Here is a 22,171-nt window from a genome sequence, read left to right as displayed (position 1 = left end):
AATTAACTCATTTCAAAAATGTGCTGCTTATTATTATCTTCAAACATCAAATTGTATATAATTGAAAAAGTTAAACATAGAATTCTTTAAAAAGGAAAGAAGCTAAGGGAAAGGAAGGTGATAAGTGGAAAATAAAAAGATGGGAGCAATTCTTAAAATCTATTTATTAAAACATCAATAAAATATTAATTAGAATGCCAACATAGAGGGAGAGACGATGCAGATTTGAAGGAAGATGGCTGTATACAGTTCGGAAGAAAATGAAGAGAAATACACGAATTGTGAGAGGACCATGTGAGGCTAAATTTGTAATTTTATTGCAGATTTATAAGCTGTTATTTGATGCAACTGATTTGCAAGATTGTTATCAATAAAATGAAATGTATGTTTAATTTGCATTTAGGTTTTGGTGCGAGAAACAAATCTCTTGCATCACTCAATCACTAGTTGAGGGTAAGGGTACCCACAAGTCAACTGCTACACCATTGCTGATCAGCAAGGCTGTAATTGGGATGGCAAAGCCATTTCTAGGAATGCATCAATCAATATCTGGTCAAGCCCTCCCAACAAAGCCATTTAATAAATTACTTTCCCCAGGATTTTGATGATATCTTTATAATCATCTAGATCTAGCAAAAGAGCAATTAAACAATTGAGCTTATCTCAGCCTTGTATCAATGTTAACTTGATTCCTCTATGAGTTTCCGAGAATTCATTCCATACAGCCATCATCATGGCATATATAAAAACTCCACATTCTGTCTTGAAGACCTTTATGTGTTGATCTGAGATGTTACCTAAAGAAAATGTACTTTGTTGCGACCAATCCAACATTGAAATCCATGTTTCAAATATCACAGTAGCCTTTGTGGTGAGATGCAAGGGAGACATAAGAATGTTGTCAAATCAACTAGCATATAGATGAGTAGGAAATATTTTCCACAGCAAGTCAAATTGTGATATTGCTATTAGGATTCAACATTGTAGTTTTCAAGTCAAACTCATTGACCATGTTTCATGAGTAGTGGTTCACAAGGACCCATCTCTCATGTGAATGAAACGAACGCTCAGCAGTAGCACTCATTGCATGTAGGTGATGCTCACAAGGGTGAAGCACCAAACCTCACCCAGGAAGGCCAAATGCTTCACCCCAATGAGAATCACCTAGATGAAATAGGGTGAGTGTTCCACTCATTCTCTTGAGAGATGGGTTCTTGTGAACCATTATTCATGAAACATGGGTCAATGAGTTTGACTCAAAAAACTACACAATTGAATACAGATATTGTTAAAATGGGATAGTTAATTAAGATGATAAGTATTGTTCTACAATATGATGATCTTCGAACTGTAGGAAGTATATCAAATTTATTGATTTCGATGTGTATCTTCCCATCACCGAAAGCACATATATATATATATATATATATATATTTATTTATTTATTTATTTATTTATTTCGATGTGTATCTTCCCATCACCGAAAGCATATATATATATTCAATAGCAACTTTACGATCGGTCATGACTCTTAATAGTGAAAGGTCACGATTAGTTAGTGTTCACTAACTAACTCAAGCCAATATAATCGATCCATATATAAGATATTGAATATATATATTATGCACATGATTTAACTTAGTCAGATATGAAGCTGGTATATTTTCAGACTTGTTATGACAGAGATATGTATGCGAAACATAAATTCACATATATGTGCGCAAATAGATTTGGAATAACTTGAGGGAAACTATCATAAATCAACACTCCCTCTTAGCTAGGGAAGATTAACTAAGTATGAACAAATTTAGATATCACCTTACTCGTGATATCAAGAAGTATATTGAACATCAAGTCAGCATGATATTCATATATCTTGGTTATGGTATGTGCACTAACATCACGTCACATGATGTCTACGATAACTTATCATGGCTTATCCACAGATAGTAGGTCACATATTATCCACCATGATTATCTCATAAAGAACAAATTGATATACAATTGATATAAAGTCAGTATGATATCTATCAATAAGTCCATGAGATAATAACTATCAAGACATTTCTAAGAATATCAAGTCAACGTGATATTCGTCGTGATGGTAAGCATTGTAAAGTCATCACCTTACAATGTTGAATACAAGTGTATAATATTAGAAAGATCGTCACATTTTTGTAATGTACATAGGGCGCAGGCCCATCAAAGGCATGGAGTCACACGTGTGACATCAAAATATTTACATGAAGTCACCACAAATTCTCTCACGTGGTGTTGTAATGGAATTACACACATTGCATCCACCATGAACCATATCAGAGGGTGGATCCATCATAACTACCATCAGAGGGTGGAACAAGGGCTTTACTTTAAACTTCTCTCTCACAGAGAAGAATCCAATAATGTACATTTCCAAAAATCAATGATGCTAAGATTCCCTCTTAGCAATGGTTTCATTCTTCACAACTTCAAGCTAGTCTCCAAATGCACAAACTTTACTTTGATATGAGACTTGGTGATAATATTAGCCTCTCGTACTTTAGTGGTTATGTACCTTCTCTAGAAACCATCTCCATCGTCTACTCCTCTGAATCACTATGATCAAAGATCCACTTGGCAAATCTTCTGAAAACTCTCTATGTTATGATCACAATATTATTCATTGGAGTAGTTTCTCGTACACAGATGTACTTGTCTTTTGTGCTTCTCGTCCAAGGTTGCCTGTGATGGATTTTCAAACTCCCTCTGAATGTTGATTCTTCCTCTTCGAAGAACTATGATCATTTTATATTTGAACAAAATTCAATTGCAGTATGCTCCCTCTCAATAGAAGAGCCTCTTGGCTTTATTTCATAATCCCAAATGTTATCATCTGCAAAAAAACCTCAATATCATTCCCAATGCATCATTTTTTTTATTTATTTTTTTTAATCCCTGCACATCAATATCCTTGATATCAATTGCACCAATAAAGGTCCATATGCATAAGATCTAAAATGGTTCATATTTGAACTCTGATGGTATCGTTTCTCTGAAATCTCCCTTCTACAGGTGGTTCGAATGGGAATGGAACATTGGTTTATCATTCCCCCCACAACATAAAATTCCCAGTCATTTCATTTTGTAGAGTTGATTTTGATGATGACCAAACACGGAGTATTAGCAGTCACACTACTACATGAGTTTGCACTCTCCCTCTGCTACTTAGGCTCCCTCTAAATCTGTATGATCAAGATCCTGACCGCTGCCTCTTTAAAAGATGTAGCCTCCAACATTTTAGCCATATAGTATACGGAAACAGCAGATGTCCAAATCATAACTCAGTTGAATTGGTCTAGTAGCTGATTAGCTAGATTGATTAAGAATTCTTGTAAAAAATTATATCAGATTAGGTACAATAAAATGGACAATTAGTTGCTCCTAGCTAGCAAGGTCAAATACAGTTTTCCAAAGTGATAAAATTGCATATGCAGAAGATTCACTTGCATTCCAGGCATGAAGCACATTCCCCAAGTTATAACAAATAGTTGGACACCAAGTACTGAAGTTGGTAGTAATTTCTCCCCAAGTTTCCAAAAAACAAAAAATGTAGCATAGGTTTAGGGTCCCTAGGCTCCCACGAATTAGTAACAGTTATTCTCAGAGCTGGAAGAATAACTTCAGTGAAGAGTTGAGTGTAAGGAGTTGAAGAAGCAAGTTCTGTTTCAGTGTAAATTCCATTATCACGAGGCGCATTCCCTTGCAGTTTGTGCCATCCAGTTAATTGATTCATCTGAGGAATGCTAAGATAATCCATTATCCTATCACTGATATCATGCTCCACAATTCCTTCCTTAGGCAGCTCAATTAGTGCATGTGAGCTCAAGTTTGTAGATATTGCTGATAAAACCAAATGAAGAAGATTCCCAATGCTGCAACTGCTTTAGGTAAGAAAAGAGTCCAAATCCACAATAAGCCAAGTAACCCTTCAAAGTCTTTTCAGTCTTTTCTAGATAACCCATACTCATCATTTCTGATCTCATTCACTTCCTCTGTACTATAAAATTTTGGATACATCTTGAACTTGGCATAGGCCTCATAAGTACAGTGCCTGTAAAAAAATATCTTTGGGCCTTCAAATGAATGAGGGTGTTCGAATGCAAGATCCCAAACCCCCTCAAAGTTACAACAGTGACTTCTTCTTCATTCAATGCCACAGAAGCCTGTGATTTTGAAAGAAAGTTTTCATCAGACGCTTCTTCAAGAATTGTCTTAGTTTCATTTCCTACTTCTCCTCCAAGCTAGTTGGCTTGATGGAAGTCCATCCAAAGACCTCTCTTACACTAAGTTTGCAGATTGGACAATATTATTGAAAAATGAAACTGTTTCTTCTGATTATGATTCTGTAATCTTGCATGGAGATAATTGCTTAGATGACTGCTCATACTACCCAACAATGATTGCCTCATATGTTATGGTGATTTCTCAATAGGTACAAATGCAATCAATCAAATCACAAGAAAGATATTAATCAAGAGCTCCGGTTGATTTGATGCAAAGTTTATTACTTTATATCTCTCCTGGCAACCACCCAATCTACTCCAAATGATCAGCTGAGTCACATAGGTAGCATTCATATCGTGGCTGAGCTATCTACACCAAGCCACCATGAATCTTTATCTTCAATCTAGAGAAGTCAATTATTGCAGAGCTTTGTCATAGCATTGCACATCCACCCAGCAAGCCCAATCCCCCAATAGCATATAGATCCATCAAACCCAACGATACATCTCCAGCTCAGCACTGTCGTGTCATCCCTATAGTCCATTCAACAAGCGCTTGGAAAGATGAGTATTTCTCTTAAATTTGCATCATCTGCAAGCATCTACCGTGTTCATTGCAAATCCTCATCTTTAAATAGGGAGTGCTCAGTATATTCTACTGCGCCTTGAAAGAAATCATCTCAATGTTGATTGTACTAGACATTTGACGTGCAGAATGTTCCCAGAACATTGTATCAGCAGATTAAGCACATCATGTGACATTTCCTTGAAGCAGCCATATTCAAGCATCATGTGATCCAAACTTTGATTAATCTGCAATGCCAGAACAAACATCAAACATCGACAGTGCCCACATTTGGTGCTGACTTGAGCACTGACATTAATCAACCATTGGCATTCTAACATTCCCAAGTCGTGGTGCCCATGAGCATTGACATCGAACACTCTCCAATATCTCTTCTTGGCATTGTCCATCTTATCTCCCTCCGACGTTCAGCAACATTGAAGTGCAAACAAGAATGTTGAGCGTGTTTTGCATCGATCACAACATTGATAATTGATTGCCTAACTCGCCTGAGGTTTGTAGTGTTCAACAACCTGAACATGGATTGGGAGCTACAAGTGGTCCCAAAATGTGCCACAGATGCTAAGACATCCATGCAAAGAGTGAAGAAGCATTGCATATACATTCATGAGTGACATAGACTTCTGATTCATCATTGAAGCTTTCCATCCTATACTATGACCTACACAAGTACACGTCCAAACATTGATCTCACAACACTGTGCAGGAGATCTGAAACTTGGGACATGTGCTCTCACTTCCTTGTCTCACCACCTGTGCTCCAAATATTCATAATAAGTTCAAGTTTATCAGCAATCCATTTTTTATTCAACTTTAGTCCTTCGAAAGACCCGTAAGATCGAGTGGCTCTAATATTGCAATTTTAAGAAGGTGTTGAAATACTTCCTCTAATGTTAACGCCCTTCTTCCATTATTGCTTCATGAAGTTATTTTCATATAGGACAACTAGAATCCTTTTCACCTGCCAATTGACTATCCTACTGTAACTTTTATCTCTCCCAGATTTTGCTCTGATACCAGCTAAAATGAGATAGTTGATTAAGATGATAAGTATTGTTCTGCAAATATGATGATCTTCAAACTGTAGGAAGTATGTCACATTTATTGATTTCAATGTGTATCTTCCCATCAGGAAAGCATACATATATTATATTCAATAGCAACTTTAGGATCAGTCATGGCTCTTAATTGTGAAAGGTCACGATTAGTTAGTGTTCACTAACTAACTGAATCCAATATAATTGATCCATATACAAGATATTGAATATATATATTATGCACATGATTCAACTTAGTTAGATATGAAGCTGGTATAGTTTCAGACTTGTTATGAAGATAATCTGACCGAAGCTATCATATATCAACAGATATCAATATCACAATTAGCATAGATGTCACTTTCAGCTTAATGTTCATAATTCCTCCTACATAAATGTCATGACAGTTTTCGTACTCACCCATTATGTTTCTTTATGAAATCAGTTTATTTGCATGCTTCTCAAGTCACCAATGCTGCTCATCAATAATTTATCGTGCAAGGCCAAATCCTATGAAATTTTACCCTTTGCCAAACTATATGATTGAAGATCAATGCTGGAGACAGCAACTTTTTAATAATTTCGTAGTATCAAAAGATTTCTACGCATCTACATGTTTGTCAATTACGCACTCCACTTCTTTATCAATGGTATAGTTAGTTGATTAGTTACTTCATCATTGATTTCTCTAAAGTCTATATACATGGTGTAGGGAAAGGGCTCTGACGATATAGGATAAGTCAATGTTTTTGTTAAATATTGCTGCTTGTCCAGTTTGAAAATCTCCTGCTTTGAATGGCATGGCTAATGATCATTGAATCACCTTCCGCCTTTACATTGCATACACCAAGTTTTTAATATGCATTAAGACTGAGAAGGGGACATGTCCCTTTTTTGAGCTAAAAATATTATTATATTAGCAATTTAGTTAAGTTGACCAAAAGGTAACTTTAGTTGTATGAGATGAAACTCAAATTTTATTATTTTTCAAAGGAGGGACCAAAATGATGTCACTAGGACAAGGGCTAATTGAAATATCAAACTAACAAGAAAATGAATTTGGGGAACTTCTTAAGGAAGGCTAGAAATAGCAAACAAGTGATTACAAAAGGAGCCGGGCTAGAGGAAAATGCATCCATTGTTGTTTGTCAAAAACCTTTTTCTTAAAGAATTGAACATATGGTGTTTATTCTTTAGCTGGAAGATGAAAACCATCTCAATTTTCAAATTGGACTCGCGGATAAAACCCTATTATCCAACAGTCACAATACCATTTAAGAAATGCATTTGTGCAAAAGGATTAGTTTCAATAGTATATTGTATATTTACAAAGCTGTGGCAAACATCAAAGAAATTTTTATATTTGATTGGTTTGTGGTTTTCCAGGTTCAATTATTTTGGCTGTTTGGGATTTCTCAGAATCTACTAAGTTGATTTTTCTCTCTAGAATCTGGGTGACACCAATATATATATATATATATAGACACACACACACACACGAGAATTCAATGATTTAGGTTTTATTAATTATGGTGCTGATACAGGTACTACAATAAATCCTTTTAGTGTCGTCATTTATTTAAAAATTGTTGTACTAGTATAAGTTGGGCCTGATCATAGCCATTTTGATTTAATTACTGCTGAAGTCTTTTGTTTGCTATTAACAAGTGCCGCAGTTATTAGCTATCCTAATTTGCATAGTGAAGAATAGCCAAATCATATCATATGAAGGAATATTGATGAGAGCCTAAGACAGGTGAGGGAGCGCTAATTGGAAAAACTATAATCGAGGAGTGAAACCTAACACACCTTCGGACAAGTTGGCGACTCCTTCCCTCATTGCAGTTTATAGTAAGTCAATTGTCATGCCCAGTGATCAGTAATTAGTGGATTAGGAAATAAATAGAAAGTAAGGCTTGCAGGCCTAACAGCAGCTTATTAAGGAAGGCGTCAGGTTTTTCTGCAAATGCTGAGTGAGTTGTAAAATTGAGTGAAGGAAAAGATTAATATTTAAATTTTCTGTCATTTGGGATCTCCAAAAGCCAAACTATATACTACAATATTCGATGATAACTGGTATAAAAGGGGAAAATTCAATTTTGTGGAAAAATAAATAATATTTGATACTGAGATTGTGGAAAAATAATAATTGGAGATGATAATTCAGTTTACCCAACATATTAAAAAGCTGTCATACACCAATACTAGTAATGAAAAGGTTTGCACCATTGAATTTAGGTATTCAGGTTACAAATCATTTTGCAACAGTTGCACTAATCCAGGTAATTTATATTTTACACAGTTTCCTTTCCAACTGGTTGACAAAATGTGTTTTTTCAGATTGTTGGACAAATATTTTTGTAATTTCTGGATTTGAAAATAGAAAAGCATTTCATTGCTTAAATCAATCATATTGTAATTGTCTATGCAGTTCACTGCCAGATTAACTTTGGATTGGAAGTCTGAACGAAAATGCAGCAAAGACATGGTTAATCATATAAGTTATCCATTCTGTAGATATAGTAATAAAAAAAGTGTCCATCATCAGTAAGTTAGTACCCCAAACATATATGCTCTCAGCTACCTCACATTGAGAATTGGGTAATCAGAGCATGTGGGTTATGCATTTCATCAAATATTTGTTAAAAAAACTCAAGAAAAATCAATCTCAAGGACATTATAAAAGAAATGCCTGTACTTCTACTTCATTGTTGATGTTGGCGACAATTATCAATTCCTTTTAAGTTGCACCAAACAACTCCCCTTTGTCCTATTCAATGATGCAACTTGCAGTAGACAGTAGACAAGCCTTGATTGCCCCTTGCTGCCCTATCAAAAGTTCATTTTTTGCCTACCTACAGGAGGCAAAGTGCAACCAACTCCAACTCTACAATTGCAAGTAGGATTAATTCTAATCACACGATGAACATGGGGAGCTTTTAACCCTTTCCACTTGTTTAGCATTTCATTATTCTAGGCTAAGAAGCTTTTGTTTGGGAGAGTTGGTTTATCATTCTTGACATGGCCACTTCTTCAAATGTTGTTTCATCCAGATTTGCATTATTATATATCTTCATTCTAAAATATAACCATATTCCATTCTTTCCAAATCTCCCAAATAAGAATTGAGATACGGCAATCTTCCGAAGGCATGAAAACACACAAAAAGAATGGTCTATTAGGCCAAGAGTTGAAGGCTGCAATACAGTCATTAGAGAGTGCTCCTAACCAACCCAAACAAGCACAAAGCCATTGCCAGCAACTATAAAAGAAGAGGCAAGAAACAAACAAGTGATTCATTGATTCAGGTAACCCACTATGCACACATTGAAGGACCCAAAGTATCTTAGAATTTTAAGCTTGCACACGATTAAGATATTGATAAGTATTGCAAACCAAGCAAAGGCACCTACTTATGGGAAAACAATTGTTACTCCAATATAATCATGTTCATCAATCACTCTTTGTTGGATGCACAAAAACAGCTTTATAACCCATTTTAACATTATAGTCATAGTTGGAAAACTCGTCAAGTACTCGGCAATGCTTGGTGAGTTTTCACAACTCAGCAGGGGCAGAACTTGTCAAGTTTTTGCTAAAAACGCACGAGTATTCGGCAAGTTTTTAGCAAAAAAAGGGCGACTTTTGGGAAAACACTTGCATGTGCAGCAAAATCAAAGGTCAAATGCCCAAAAATGTCATTTTTTGATACCAGTTTGCATTTGCAGCATTGTTTTGTCATTTTGGCAGCTCAATGGCAAGAGGATTTATACAAATATAAGATTCAAATATAAGTTGCATTTTATACTTGATGTTTTACTTGTATAAATATTGTCAAGATGTTTGAAATAGGTTTCAGCTTCATAAAAGTTAAAATGCAGATTCTAGATTTTAGCAGTTTTCAAAAAATTCTAGGCTTAGCCAAATTTCAGGATTTAGATTGCCTTTAGCACTGTTATCTCCCACAACCTGTAATGGCTATTTGAGGTCAAATTGAAGCTGGAACAATGATTTTCTTAAGATTCTAACTCATTTTCTCACAAATCGTTTGGTCTCAATTCTATATTCCTAAAGTCCTAACAGACTTAGCTCAATCACTCGTTCACACCCAAGACAAGCATTACTTTCCAGCAGGCCAAATTGCTGAAACTCATGCCTGGACTATTTTGCTATGATGTACCTACTTCCAGTTTTACAGAAACTAACTACAATGATGTATTTACTTCTAGATTTATAGAAAGTAACTACAATGATGTATTTACTTCTAGTTTTACAGAAACTATTTACTTGTTTGGTTCCAACTTCCTGCCATCAGCATTCTGCATGAGAATCCAATCTTAAACCCACTTTGCATTTATATATATATATAAACTCTGCTTGTTTATTTTGTGTTCTCATTAACTAACTCACTAGATACATCTTCTCAATAACTTTTGTATTAAAAAAAAGTACTTTTAATTAAATTTAAGTTGTTTTTAGGTTCTCGAGTTCTGTTTAAAATCTGGCCAAATTTTTCCAGAGTTTTTTTCTGGGCTTGGCGAGTTTTTGTCGAGTGAGAGTTTTCCAACTATGATTATAGTTACCTAACTTTGAGATTATCCATGTTCTTCTTGGTGAAAACTTTTTGGTGAGACAACTACTTTAGAAGAAGTTAAACTTGATTCTATGGGATCCCTAAGCCATTCACATCCTTCCATGACCATTCAGCTATTCCATTTACAAACCAGAGATATAGGTATTCATAGAGTTGCACTCCCAACAAGTGATCCATTGATTCTTAAGGTAACCCACAATGCACACATTGAGGGACCAAAGTATTCTAGTTTTTTAAACTTGTCCACAATTAAGATCTCTTAAGTATAGCAAAACAAGTAATGGCACCTACCAAGAAAAGACACCTATAACAATTGTTTCTCCAACATAATCATATTCTACAATCACTCTTCGGTGGGTGCACAAAAGTAGCTTTATAACCCATTTTAACATTATAGTAACTTTGAGAAACTCCATTTGAGACCTTGTTCTCCCTAATGAAAACTTTTTGGCGAGACTACTACTTTAGAAGAAGTCAAACTTGATTCTATGGAGTCCCTAAGCCATTCACATCCTTCCATGATCATTCAGCTATTCCATTAACAAATCGTAGATATATATGTTTTCTTAAGAGTTTCATTCCTAAAAGTGCTATGAGTGCTGTTTTTGCTTCATTTAGATTTGCTCTCCTTGGACTCTTATATATGTTCATAACTTCATAGGTCATCTCTGAACAGAAATTGCCCCTTTGTGGAGAGGAACCCTTAGATGCTTGGAAGATTCTCCGCCTTGAACCCAAGACAAGCAGCATGTACTTGTTCTAGAGTCAAGCTTACATTAAAGGACAAATTCCCCAATGTATCAAAGTTCATGATTTCACTAATATGCCAATGCATTAGACAAGCTTTTGATCTGTACACCTCCTTCATACCAACATCTCCAAAGAGGATGATTCATCCACAAATTGTCGAGAGGAAACTGCATTAACTTCATTGGCTAGCTTTAGCCCTTTCCACAAACCATTATTGGCTGCTACTTGTGAAAATTTTCCTAGAGCGCCTACCATAATTGTTAAAAGAAAAGGCAATATTTGATCCCTCTGCTTTGATCCTCTTGAAGGAGAAAAGACACCAAATGGGTTGATGTCTAGAAGCATGGAATATCTGAGCTTGAATCTTGCTAAAGCTCCAATTAATCCAACGCCAAAAGAAGCCAAGTTTAACCATGGTTTTCATTCTAGTCTATTCATTGATAATATATTGATAACCATGTTTTTCTCAATCTGCACTTGAATTGAATGCAATGAATAACTTCTTTGGGTCTTATTGATGTGAGTTTTGTGAGTTTTGTTCCACTACAATATACAGAATCAAAGACTTATAATTTGAGATGAAATACCAAATTTCCATCTCTCTCTTGAATAAGGATGCTCATATGCTAAACAATGTAGATGAATTGTGTGATCAAATGAGACAACCTCAAGGTTCCTTCTTAATCGTGGACTTCCACTCAGTTATGGTGATGTGATATGTTGTTTATCACAAAAGGACTTACACTATTCATTCAATGGACATCAACTCTTTCAACTTCTTCAAACCAAACAACTTCCAACCAAACAGCTTGCAAAGGAAATAAGGCTATATCTAATTTTACGAATGTACGGCAATATTGATGATGGGGTGAGCCTCTAACCAATCCTTGCTTTGCCAAATCAACTAGGCATAAGAGGGTGCTACCTTCTATGGATGCAAGAATTATTTTCACAATGGCAATATCCTTGAGCTCCATACATCAAACTCTGTTATCTAGTACTATGTCACACTTAGCTTGAAGAAAGTTGAAACAAATTATTCCTCTCTTCAGTGATGTCCTACAAGAAAGTAGAAAAATGAATGTTAGAGAAAATTCAAGATATATTCCTCTTACCTCACGTGATAGGTAACCCAAACTTCCACATGATACAGATAGTGCCGTTGCAAAAGATGATGCAAAAATATACAACTTCAGTAACATGGAACTGGTGCGCCTTCGACCTTGCAAAAATAATGATTGATTCAAATTATAAAGTGTGATCTGTACACATAAAAGAAAAGTCTATAGCATACCAACTCATTAATCAGAAAAAAACATATAGAGAGCAAGATCAACAATTATAAATATTCATGCCAAAATCAAGAAAATATAAAGCATCTTACATAGAATAAATAGAATCTCATTCAGATTGCTGTCGATTGCCTATTTCTCTACTGATGACAGCAACCAAGATCAAGAAAATATAAAGCATCCTACATAGAATAAACAGAATTTCATGCAGGCTGTTGTCAATCACCTATTTCTCCACTGATGATTGCAATTATGCCACTTGTCATTGAAATGAATACGATTTTGCTGACTTCCCTTCCTTGTAAAATTACCAATGCTAACCATAGTAAGCCCAGTGCCTGACAAGCAATCTGTAAACTCACAAAATTCCAAACCAGAGAAAGGCAGTAATTAATATATTACTTTTCGATCTTACACAATAAAATAAGCAATCACCAATGAGAACAAATTGAGAACATGAGGCAGTAAACTAATATGCAATCCCAATACCAAATTCCCTATGGAATGACAAATCCTCCCCAGAAATGAAAAGTCCATCATGCATGCTTGATATCAATCTTGGGAATCCAGCAGCCTATCAAATGTTTATAGTAATTACAGGTTTATCCCGTGTAGATCTATAATATTGCATGGCAAATTAAGCACACCAATATAAAAGTATGCATAGCATCTGTATCACAACATGCTCAAGTCTTCCAATACTCATTGATTTGCATCTCAAACGGATCAAACAATTGCAGTTTTATTGGATGCATATTACATCTCACTGTTTTACTTTGAAAATGGCAATCAGTTCACATCATTGCATTACTCTAAAACAGCATCCAGAATCAAAAATAAACTTGCTGAATCCAAAGATTCAAGAGTTTTAATTGAACCAGTATTTAGCCCCCTTTAGGACCATTTCTAAAGCCCTTAATTGCTGTTACATGAACTCGCTTGCAGTTTCCTTATAATGACAGTTAGTTAAATAGTTTGCTTGAGAACCCTCAAGCACTGTAATATCCCCTTTTACGATATAGATTTATTTGCCCAAAAATGGGAATTCCATTAATATAATTTATTTACAAGAGTATTCTATTCCTAAATTACATAATAGCAATTAAACTTAGGAAAAGTAATCAATTAACAATTTAACATCGAACAAATGATGATAATGATCCCTCTCCATTTGGATCCTTGCTATAGCTTTTTCAAACAGCCAGCCATATTAGGGATTTGTTGGGAAAGCACGAACGGGCGCTGAGAGACTGTTCTCCACAACTAAGGCCAAGAGCTCTGAACAACCAAACCAAGTCAATCCAACCCCTTGGTTCACAAGCAATCCAACTCAATGGGTGGTCTACTTAATTCAGTGAACCTGTACTCCTCCATCTCCTTTCCACTTTTCCTAACCAATTCCATATATGTTTGCTTGATGGAAATTGGATAAATGATTACTAATCTTATATTTCTTGTTAAGACACTGGGACACTATCTTCCTCAACCAAGCTCAAGGGCATGGAGCATCCATCCAAGACAATTCAACCCCTTGGCCCACAAACAAACCAATTTGAGGTGGTCTACTTAATTGACCGGACCCGTACCATCACATCTTCATGCAGATTTATAAATATGTAATCACAATAATAGTGCATACTAATTCACTTTCCTTAATATTTCAGATAGACTTATCATTCAATTGTTGAATGATAGGCAAGAGCCTACAACACAATGGTAAACTGTGAGCCTCTTAATTGGGAGGTCTTGGGTTCGAATCTACTCAAGGTTAACTAATAATAAAAAATAATTAACCACAACAAATAATAATAATTAACCTTAGCTTCGGCCTCTTACCGATCAAAGGCAAGAGCCTGCAACACAATGGTAACTTGTGAGCCTCTCATGTGGTAGGTCTTAGATTCGAATCTGCTTGACACATAGAATTAATAATTAATTAGAACAAATAATGATAATTAATCTAGGCTTCGGCCGTTTACTGATTTTAAAAATTAAAAAAAAATGTTGAATGATTGATTTATCGAATGAATTCTTTTCATTGGATGATTTGAGGTATTGGTGAGTGATGATTAAAAGATTGTTGATTAGATGAGTGATGAGTGATGATGTTGTGAATGTCGGATTGATATATCCTGATTTGATGGAGTGGTTTTCTGATTGATTGTTTACTTGATTTGATAATTGATGATTGTTTTTGTGGATTCATGAGTAACAATTGATAAGTAATCCTTGAATGATAGCGACAATCTTTTTTATACTTCATTGTTGAAAGGGTTCTACGTTTGTTGAATTAAAAATCCTGTTTGTAAACCTAACCTAATCACTAGCATAAATCTACAAATTAATTCTCCTCAAAATACGAATGAAGTACCTTTCCACGAATGCAAAACATAAAATAAAGCAATTTGTACCATCACATTTGTGAAACACTTGACTCCATTATTCTCCTATCCTTCAAGGATCTTGTATCAAATGATATTTGCTCTCAGCTAAAGCACATGCATAAGATGGCATTGAGAAAACAGAGATGTGATCAATTGATGTTGATGCAAAGATAATGATATGAAGATATGAAAGCAAGATCTCAAGAGTTCTCCAATAAACAAAAGCACATTAGATTCAAATGAGGAAGGCAGATATTCTTTTATAAAAGTACTCGTGAAAATCAAAGGTTGACATTAAGAGATACATCAATGAATGGCTAAGATAAAAAGGTAGGTATGAAATAATTAAGAATCAAGGAGATTAAGAGGTTGATGCAAATGGCAGGATGAGATTAAGTAGTAGGTAAAAGATGGTTGACTTTTGATAATAAATCACAACATGCATTGAATCTAGACATGTTGAAACGTCAAAGGTTAAAGATAATGAATTAATTAAACAAATAATCAAAATCTATATAATTAATGGAGGAATTCTAATAAAATGATTAAATAAATAAATATATGTATTTCATTAAGTGAGCACAAGTTTAGGTGTCTACAAGGGTCATCACCTTTCAAAAGACTTGAGTCACCACCTCTTAATCATGCCTTCCCTCTGCAAGTCATCCTTTCACAATTACCAGCCATTGAAAGAGCACAACCCTTCATCATTTCTGCCTTTTGAAAGAGTCCCAACCTTTCATACTTACCACCATTTACCTTTCACAATTACCACCCTCTGAAAAAACACAACCCTTCATAATTTCTTCCCATTGAAAGGGCCACAACCCTTCACAAACCCTTTCAAAGGGCACAACCCTTCATTATTTCTGCAATTTGAAAGAGTCACAACCTTTCACGGTTTACCCCCCTTTGAAAGAGCACAACCATTCATCATTTCTGCCCTTTCAAAAAGTGCAACCTTTCATTACTTCTGCACTTTGAAGGAGTCAAACTTTCACAATCACCACCCTTTGAAAGGACACAACCCTTTATAATTTTTGCCTTTCGAAGGAGTCACTTCCTTTTATCTTCTCATAACCTTTTTTTCCCTCCATTAATTCCTTGATTCCCCATGCTCCATTGTTTCTTCCTTACTCCATATCCCCTTTCAAATGAACACTTCTCCCTTATATATCTCATGTTTAAGAGAGTCGCAACTCTTCATTTCATGGCTTTTGACCATTCATTAACTTAATTAAATTTTACTTATACTTTACTTTATTTTAACTATTTTGTGTTTTAATTTTATTAATATTTATTATGAAATCTCATATCAAAAAAGGCATATTACCTCTGCTTCACCCACAAGAAAACAAAAAAAAAAGTCATCATGCCATTAGGGCTATGACTCATTTTAGTTACAGTATGTCTATATTATTGTGTTACACATCATCCAGAAACAAAACAAAAAAATACCAAGTCCAAATACTCAAAGGTTTTAATTTTCACCTATCTATAGCCCTTTAGCAGCTTTTCTAGAGCCCTCAATTGCTGCTTCATGGACCAGCTAGCATCCTACGTAAATAGAAAATTCGTCCAATATTTTACTTGGGGTCTTATCACTATGACTACAAGACATTTAAATTATGTGTCAAAAACAACAATTAAAATTTTCACTTTACTTAAGATAGTTTCTTCCAAAGTAACAAGAATCGGAATCGGATCGGAATCGGCAAAGCCGAATCGGCAATGAATCGGCAAATTTGAAAAAACCCTTTAAATTTAAAGATTTTAACAATTTAAAACTTATTTCCACCTGGTCAACCCACACACGGTCTTCCTCAGTGAAGACTGGATCCACAACCTCTGTGAGCCACTCTGATTCTGGATCAATCTCCTCCAGAATGATCGGAGAGGAGTCAGTGCCCAAAATCTGTCTGATCCTAAGACGGAGGTTGTAATGAACAAAGACAATATCATTCAACTTCTGCACTGTCAACCTGTTTTTCCTCTTCGAATGGATGTGCTCGAACATGGACCAACTGCGCTCACATCCAGAAGCACTGCTTGGCTAACTCAGAATACAAATGGCAATTTTTTGAAGTTTTGGGGTTGTGGCCCCGAACATTTGCCACCATCTATCTGCAATAAGGGAAAAATTGAAAATAGAAACAATTAATCTCATTTACAAATTACGAGTTAACTCTAAAATTACATAATCAACTTTAAGTTTAGAATCTAGATTCATGAACATTGAATATATTATTTAATTTTTACCTGGCTGTAGTGTTATCTGAGCATTTATGGCCATCTTGCCAGAGAAAAGTGGCCCCTCTTTATTGTTGAACTGGTCTAGCTCAACAATCGCAGCAGCACTATCTTCATCGCTACTCAACCTCTGAATCACTGTGTATAAGCTAGTGAGAACCTTCGCATCCGCCTTGAACTCAGGACGGAAACGATATGTCGGATTCAGAAAGTAAGCTGTTGCATGGATGGGTCGATGGAGCTGATTCTGCAATCTCCTATCGATGATGTCCCAAATAGGGCCATACCTCTCCTGCACTCCTGCATATTGGGCTCTAATGGCCTCCTTGGCCCTATCCATGCCCTCATAAATGTAGCCCATAGAGGGCTTCTCCCCATCAGCAGTTCGTAGCAAAGCTACAAGGGGCTCAGTGACCTACATATAAAGTAAAACAAAAAACTTGAGTCAAAACTTAAATATAAAATAATATAACTTAAAGTAAAAGTAAAATACTAAATGTTAAATTGCAATAAATTTACCTGCAGGATTTCTCTAGCAGGTTTCCAAAAACCATCCTCATCAAATATGCAAATCCGCCACATCTATCCCTGCAGTGGTCGTAGCATAGGAAGAGGAAATCCACTCCCGCCCAACAAACATGCTCCTCAATTCATCCCTTGATGTCAACAAGGACTACAAGGTGATGAAATTCGAGGCAAAACCTCGTGATACCTGGGCGAGCTAACTCCTTGCCTTCTGTGTACTTCCTCATTGTGCTAAGGACAAATGAATGATTATAAATGAATTTGCATATGTTTTTTGCCCTTTCCACACGACTTGACAAACTCAAGTTTGCCAATTTCCTCCAACATGAGGTCAATGCAATGTGCTGCACAAAGGGACCAAAATATGGTGGGGTGCTTCTCCATCAAAAGTTTACCTACAACAATTTTAAGTCAATTAGAAATTCAAATTTCAAAATTCAAATAAATTTATTTTCAAAACTTGAAAAGTTAAAAGTTTACCTGCAGCAATATAACTTGCTGCATTATCCATCACCACCTGGATCACATTTTGTTCTCCCACCTCTACTATGACTTCCTCAATAGCCTCACATAAGTATGTGGCATTTTTTACATGTGCGGAAGCATCGATGGATTTGATGAACATGGTATATCCTACAAGTAACAAAACAACGAATTAGAATATTAAAATTAAATGGATCATCAACAAATTAGCATTCAACAAATCAAAATTTACAATTATGTATGTAGGAAAGTAGAATGATCAATTACCTCCACAGGATACAAGAAAATTGAGGTGTGTTCTATTCCTCCTATCTGTCCAACCATCAGTCATGATGGTGCAACCCTTTGCAATCCACTCCTTTCGATTCTCCTCGAGCTCAGCCCTCATGTCCTCTACCATCTCATCCAAGAGGTATCCACTCAACTCAGCCTCAGTTGGGGCTTTAAACCCCGGACCACAAATAGCAACCGCATCTATCATGTTCTACCAATAAGGAGCCCTGTCACAAATAAAAATTTAGATGTCAAAGACTCAAATTATAAAACAAGTAGATATAATTAAAGTTTTACTTTTACTTTTAATTTTAACTTTAAAGAAAACAACGAAAAAAGAATCAATTACCTGACTGCAATAAATGGAATGTTGCAAAAGTACCAAAATTTGCATATCTCCTTTCTGGCAACATCATGAATCTCCTTGTTCAAACCCATGCCCTCAAGCGTGGGTTGGGAACCAGGAGTAGTGTGGGGCACAAAGTAACTATCCATTCTGTTTTTCCGCACTCTAGGCTGCAATAGGTTGGTGTGGGACTCTGTCTCAGTATGTGACCGACTAGCACTAGCACGAGCAGAAGAACTAGGATAAAAAGGAGGCCTAGAAGAACCCTCTCCAACACAACCTACAGATGCAGAAGTTGATGCAGATGCAGATGCAGATGTGGATGCGGCTGCGGATGCGGATGCGGGAACATGGGAGCCAATACCCCTTAACCCTTCAAGTTGCATTTTCCTATTGGCTTTGTCTTTTTCAATTTTTTCTAATGCCATTAAGCAAGTGTGTTTTGCCTCAGGAGTTTGGTGAGTGCAAATTGTAACATCGTGTCCAGGTATAGCAGCAATGTGGTATTTCGATCTATAAATACCCCCAGAAGTTATTTTTTCTTTACAAAAAATACATTTTGTTTGATATTTGGTTCTTTCAAGAAACTCTTTGTTATATTTCCAACATTCATCTTTTCTACCCATTGCGAATTTGCGAAAAATGAAAGCAAAGGCTGCTGCAATAAAAATTCATATGTAAAATATCAAAGTTTGAAGCTAATAAAAGCTACAAAACAACAAACCCTAGTTTGCAACTTAGTAAAAATAAAGAACATTCAAGATCTAAACTAAAAATCTTGAAAACTATAAAAATTTAACAAAAAATGCATAATACACTAACATGCAAAAAAAAAAAGAGCACTTACCTCTTGCAAATGAATTGAGGAGTGTTGAAATTGGCTCCTTAATGCTCCCAAAGCAATTGATGGCCTCCCCAAATGGATTGCTGATCTCTTTTGTGCTCTTTCTTCTTGCTGGTTAGAAACCTATGGCTTTTCTTTTCTCTTCTTCTCTCTCACTTTTCCTCTCTTCTACTCATGTTAAACAAATAGAAGGCCCTTTAGGGTTATAACAAAGAGAATAGGTCAAAAACAAAGTAAAAAAAACAAGCAATTTTTTTAAATTTTACAAGTCTATACTTTATTGGCCGCAAGCGATTCATGCCGATTTTTTCAAGCGATTCATGCGATTTTTTGGATTAATCACCTGAATCGGCAATTCAGGCGATTCACCTGATGAAATCGACGATGGCGATTTCCGACTCCAAAAAAATCACCATCACTGAATCGCCGATTCAGGCGATTTTTGGGCGATTCTTGTTACTCTGGTTTCTTCCTTTGCACAAAAGGATACTTAAAACAGATTAGTTCAATAATGTATTCAAGAAAAACTCAATTTGATTGAGGATGGTACATTGCAATTGAATATTGTATTTCTCTCATTCTCCCCTACAAACCCAAAAGTGGCTCATGTAAGAAAAAAAATCCTCTGAATTTTAATGGTTCAATCTAATTTGAAGTCAAACTTTTTTGCATCTATCAATTCTTATGCTGAAGTACTACAAAAAAATTGTTGTCCATCCTATTTATTACCTTTTATCTTCCAAATACTTTAAGATTGAACTTTAATTTGTGGAACTACACAATTCCATGCTCTTATTATAGCATTTTCCAACCTACACCATCAATAATTGCCTCAAAATCATGCAAGAGAATTTGAATAACCTCCTCTAGGAACCTATGATGATAAGTAATGGTATGATTCAGCTTTGCAACATTGTATAAGAATTGATTTGAATGAAAAAGATTTGAATAATTTGAATACCTCTCCCTCGCAAACTAAGATTATCCTATTCCATGAGAGACTGTATCAAACAAAAATTCTAACAGTAAATAATATTACAAAGTAATTGAAAAATATTTGCTTGTTATTAACAGAGACTGAGAGGTCTATATATACAAAAGAATAAAGCGATGTTTCCTAAGGAAACAATCATAAAGAATAGAAACATTCTATTCTAGCTGAGAAAGCTAAAAAAGCTACAGCTAACTGAAGCTAACTAGATATTTACAATAGATTACCATTAACTAATAATAGACAATTATCTATTATCGTAATACCCTCCCTTAATGGTTAATCTATCTATAACACCAACCTGTCCTCTAAATTTGACAAACTTATCACGACCAAGAGGCTTGGTGAGAATGTCTACAGTCTGATCTATGGTAGGAACTGTGGTAGGAACATACTGCAAGTCTATTGTCTCGTCTTCAACTAGCTATCATATATAGTGACAGTGAACATCCACATGCTTGGTTCGTTCATGGAAGACTGGATTTCGGGCTAACTTGATAATTCCTTTGTTATCAACAAACAAAGTAGTCGGTCCTGCTGGTGACATCTGCATATCCCCAAGCATCCAACGAAGCCAAACAGCTTCCAATCCTGCCTTGACAGTGCCTCTCTATTCGGCCTCTGCAAAGGAGAGAGAAACTGCCTCCTACTTCTTACTGGTCCATTTGACTACACCGGATTCCAAACTGAACACATATCCATAAGTTGACTTTTTATCATCAACAAAGCATGCCCAATCTGAATCTGTGAACCCCCTAAGTTTAGAATTAGAACTTCAAGAGTACAGAAGTACATAATCTGAAGTGACTTTCACATAACAAAGCAGACATTTTGCTGTCATCCAATGATCAGCCTTAGGAGCTGTCATAAAGAGTGAGATATAGCTGACTATGAAGCTAATATCAGGCCTAGTAGCAGAGAGGTAGATGAGGCTGCCTACTAGTTGCATGTATGTAGTATCATCAACAAAAGGAAAATCAGACTTTGCAGATAGGTTGAGACCTTTCTCCATAGGTGTAGACGCAGGCTTGCAATCCTACATATGGAATTTGTCTAACAAGGCCCTAGCATATTTGGACTAAGAGATGAATATACCAAAAAATTGTTGTCAAACCTCAACACTTAGGCAATAATGCATGAGCCCAAAGTCAGTCATATCAAAAGAATGGCGTAAATTATGTTTGATTTCCTAAATCAAAGATGTCGAACTGCTAGTGATGATCAAATCATCCACATAAATGACCAAAAGGATGATGTCACTATCAGTAGTCTTGATGTACAGATTTGAGTCTGAAGAACTCAAATTGAAGCCATGATCACTGAGGTAATTATCAATTTTTATGTACCATGCCCAAGGGGCCTACTTCAAGCCATAGAGAGCTTTTGTCAATCTAAGAACCTGATGGTCTTTACTAGCAACCTTGAAACCAAGAGGTTGTGTCATGTAGACCTCTTCATGGAGATACCATTCAAGAAAGCACTCTTGACGTCCATCTGATGGACTTTCCAGCCAAACTATGTTACCATGCCTATGACTAATCTGATGGTGCTCAT

General features: G+C 35.7%; 3 protein-coding genes across 4 annotated transcripts in view; all 3 read right to left on the bottom strand.

Annotated features, from left to right (window-relative positions):
* The window catches only part of LOC149570561 (jagunal-like protein), a 47,768-nt gene that overhangs the window by 9,480 nt on the left and 16,117 nt on the right, over positions 1 to 22,171 (bottom strand). For both annotated transcript variants that reach the window (XM_089823147.1, XM_089823146.1), the window contains exons 3-4: positions 12,748 to 12,871; positions 12,345 to 12,451 (exon numbers count right to left, since the gene is read on the bottom strand). In XM_089823147.1, coding sequence (XP_089679273.1) covers positions 12,345 to 12,451; positions 12,748 to 12,871 — 231 coding nt within the window. The remainder of the gene's footprint in view (positions 1 to 12,344; positions 12,452 to 12,747; positions 12,872 to 22,171) is intronic.
* Positions 16,644 to 17,790, bottom strand: LOC149570563 (uncharacterized). Its single transcript, XM_089823148.1, has 3 exons — positions 17,675 to 17,790; positions 17,165 to 17,570; positions 16,644 to 17,029 (listed from the first exon to the last, which is right to left on the bottom strand). The coding sequence occupies exons 1-3, from the start codon at positions 17,735 to 17,737 to the stop codon at positions 16,959 to 16,961; spliced, it is 540 nt and encodes a 179-aa protein (XP_089679274.1). The 5' UTR covers positions 17,738 to 17,790; the 3' UTR covers positions 16,644 to 16,958.
* On the bottom strand, positions 17,930 to 18,690 carry LOC149570562 (uncharacterized). The gene is made up of 3 exons (XM_089823149.1): positions 18,431 to 18,690; positions 18,161 to 18,313; positions 17,930 to 18,075 (listed from the first exon to the last, which is right to left on the bottom strand). Exons 1-3 carry the CDS (start codon positions 18,642 to 18,644, stop codon positions 17,930 to 17,932), a joined length of 513 nt encoding a protein of 170 aa, XP_089679275.1. The 5' UTR covers positions 18,645 to 18,690.

Source organism: Cupressus sempervirens, chromosome 3, assembly GCF_028749045.1.
Source record: "Cupressus sempervirens isolate cs-2001-9-10 chromosome 3, ASM2874904v1, whole genome shotgun sequence".
In the NCBI taxonomy this organism is placed as follows: domain Eukaryota; kingdom Viridiplantae; phylum Streptophyta; class Pinopsida; order Cupressales; family Cupressaceae; genus Cupressus; species Cupressus sempervirens.
Note: the sequence above shows the minus strand (reverse complement) of the source record. Positions and strands in the feature narration are given on the sequence as shown.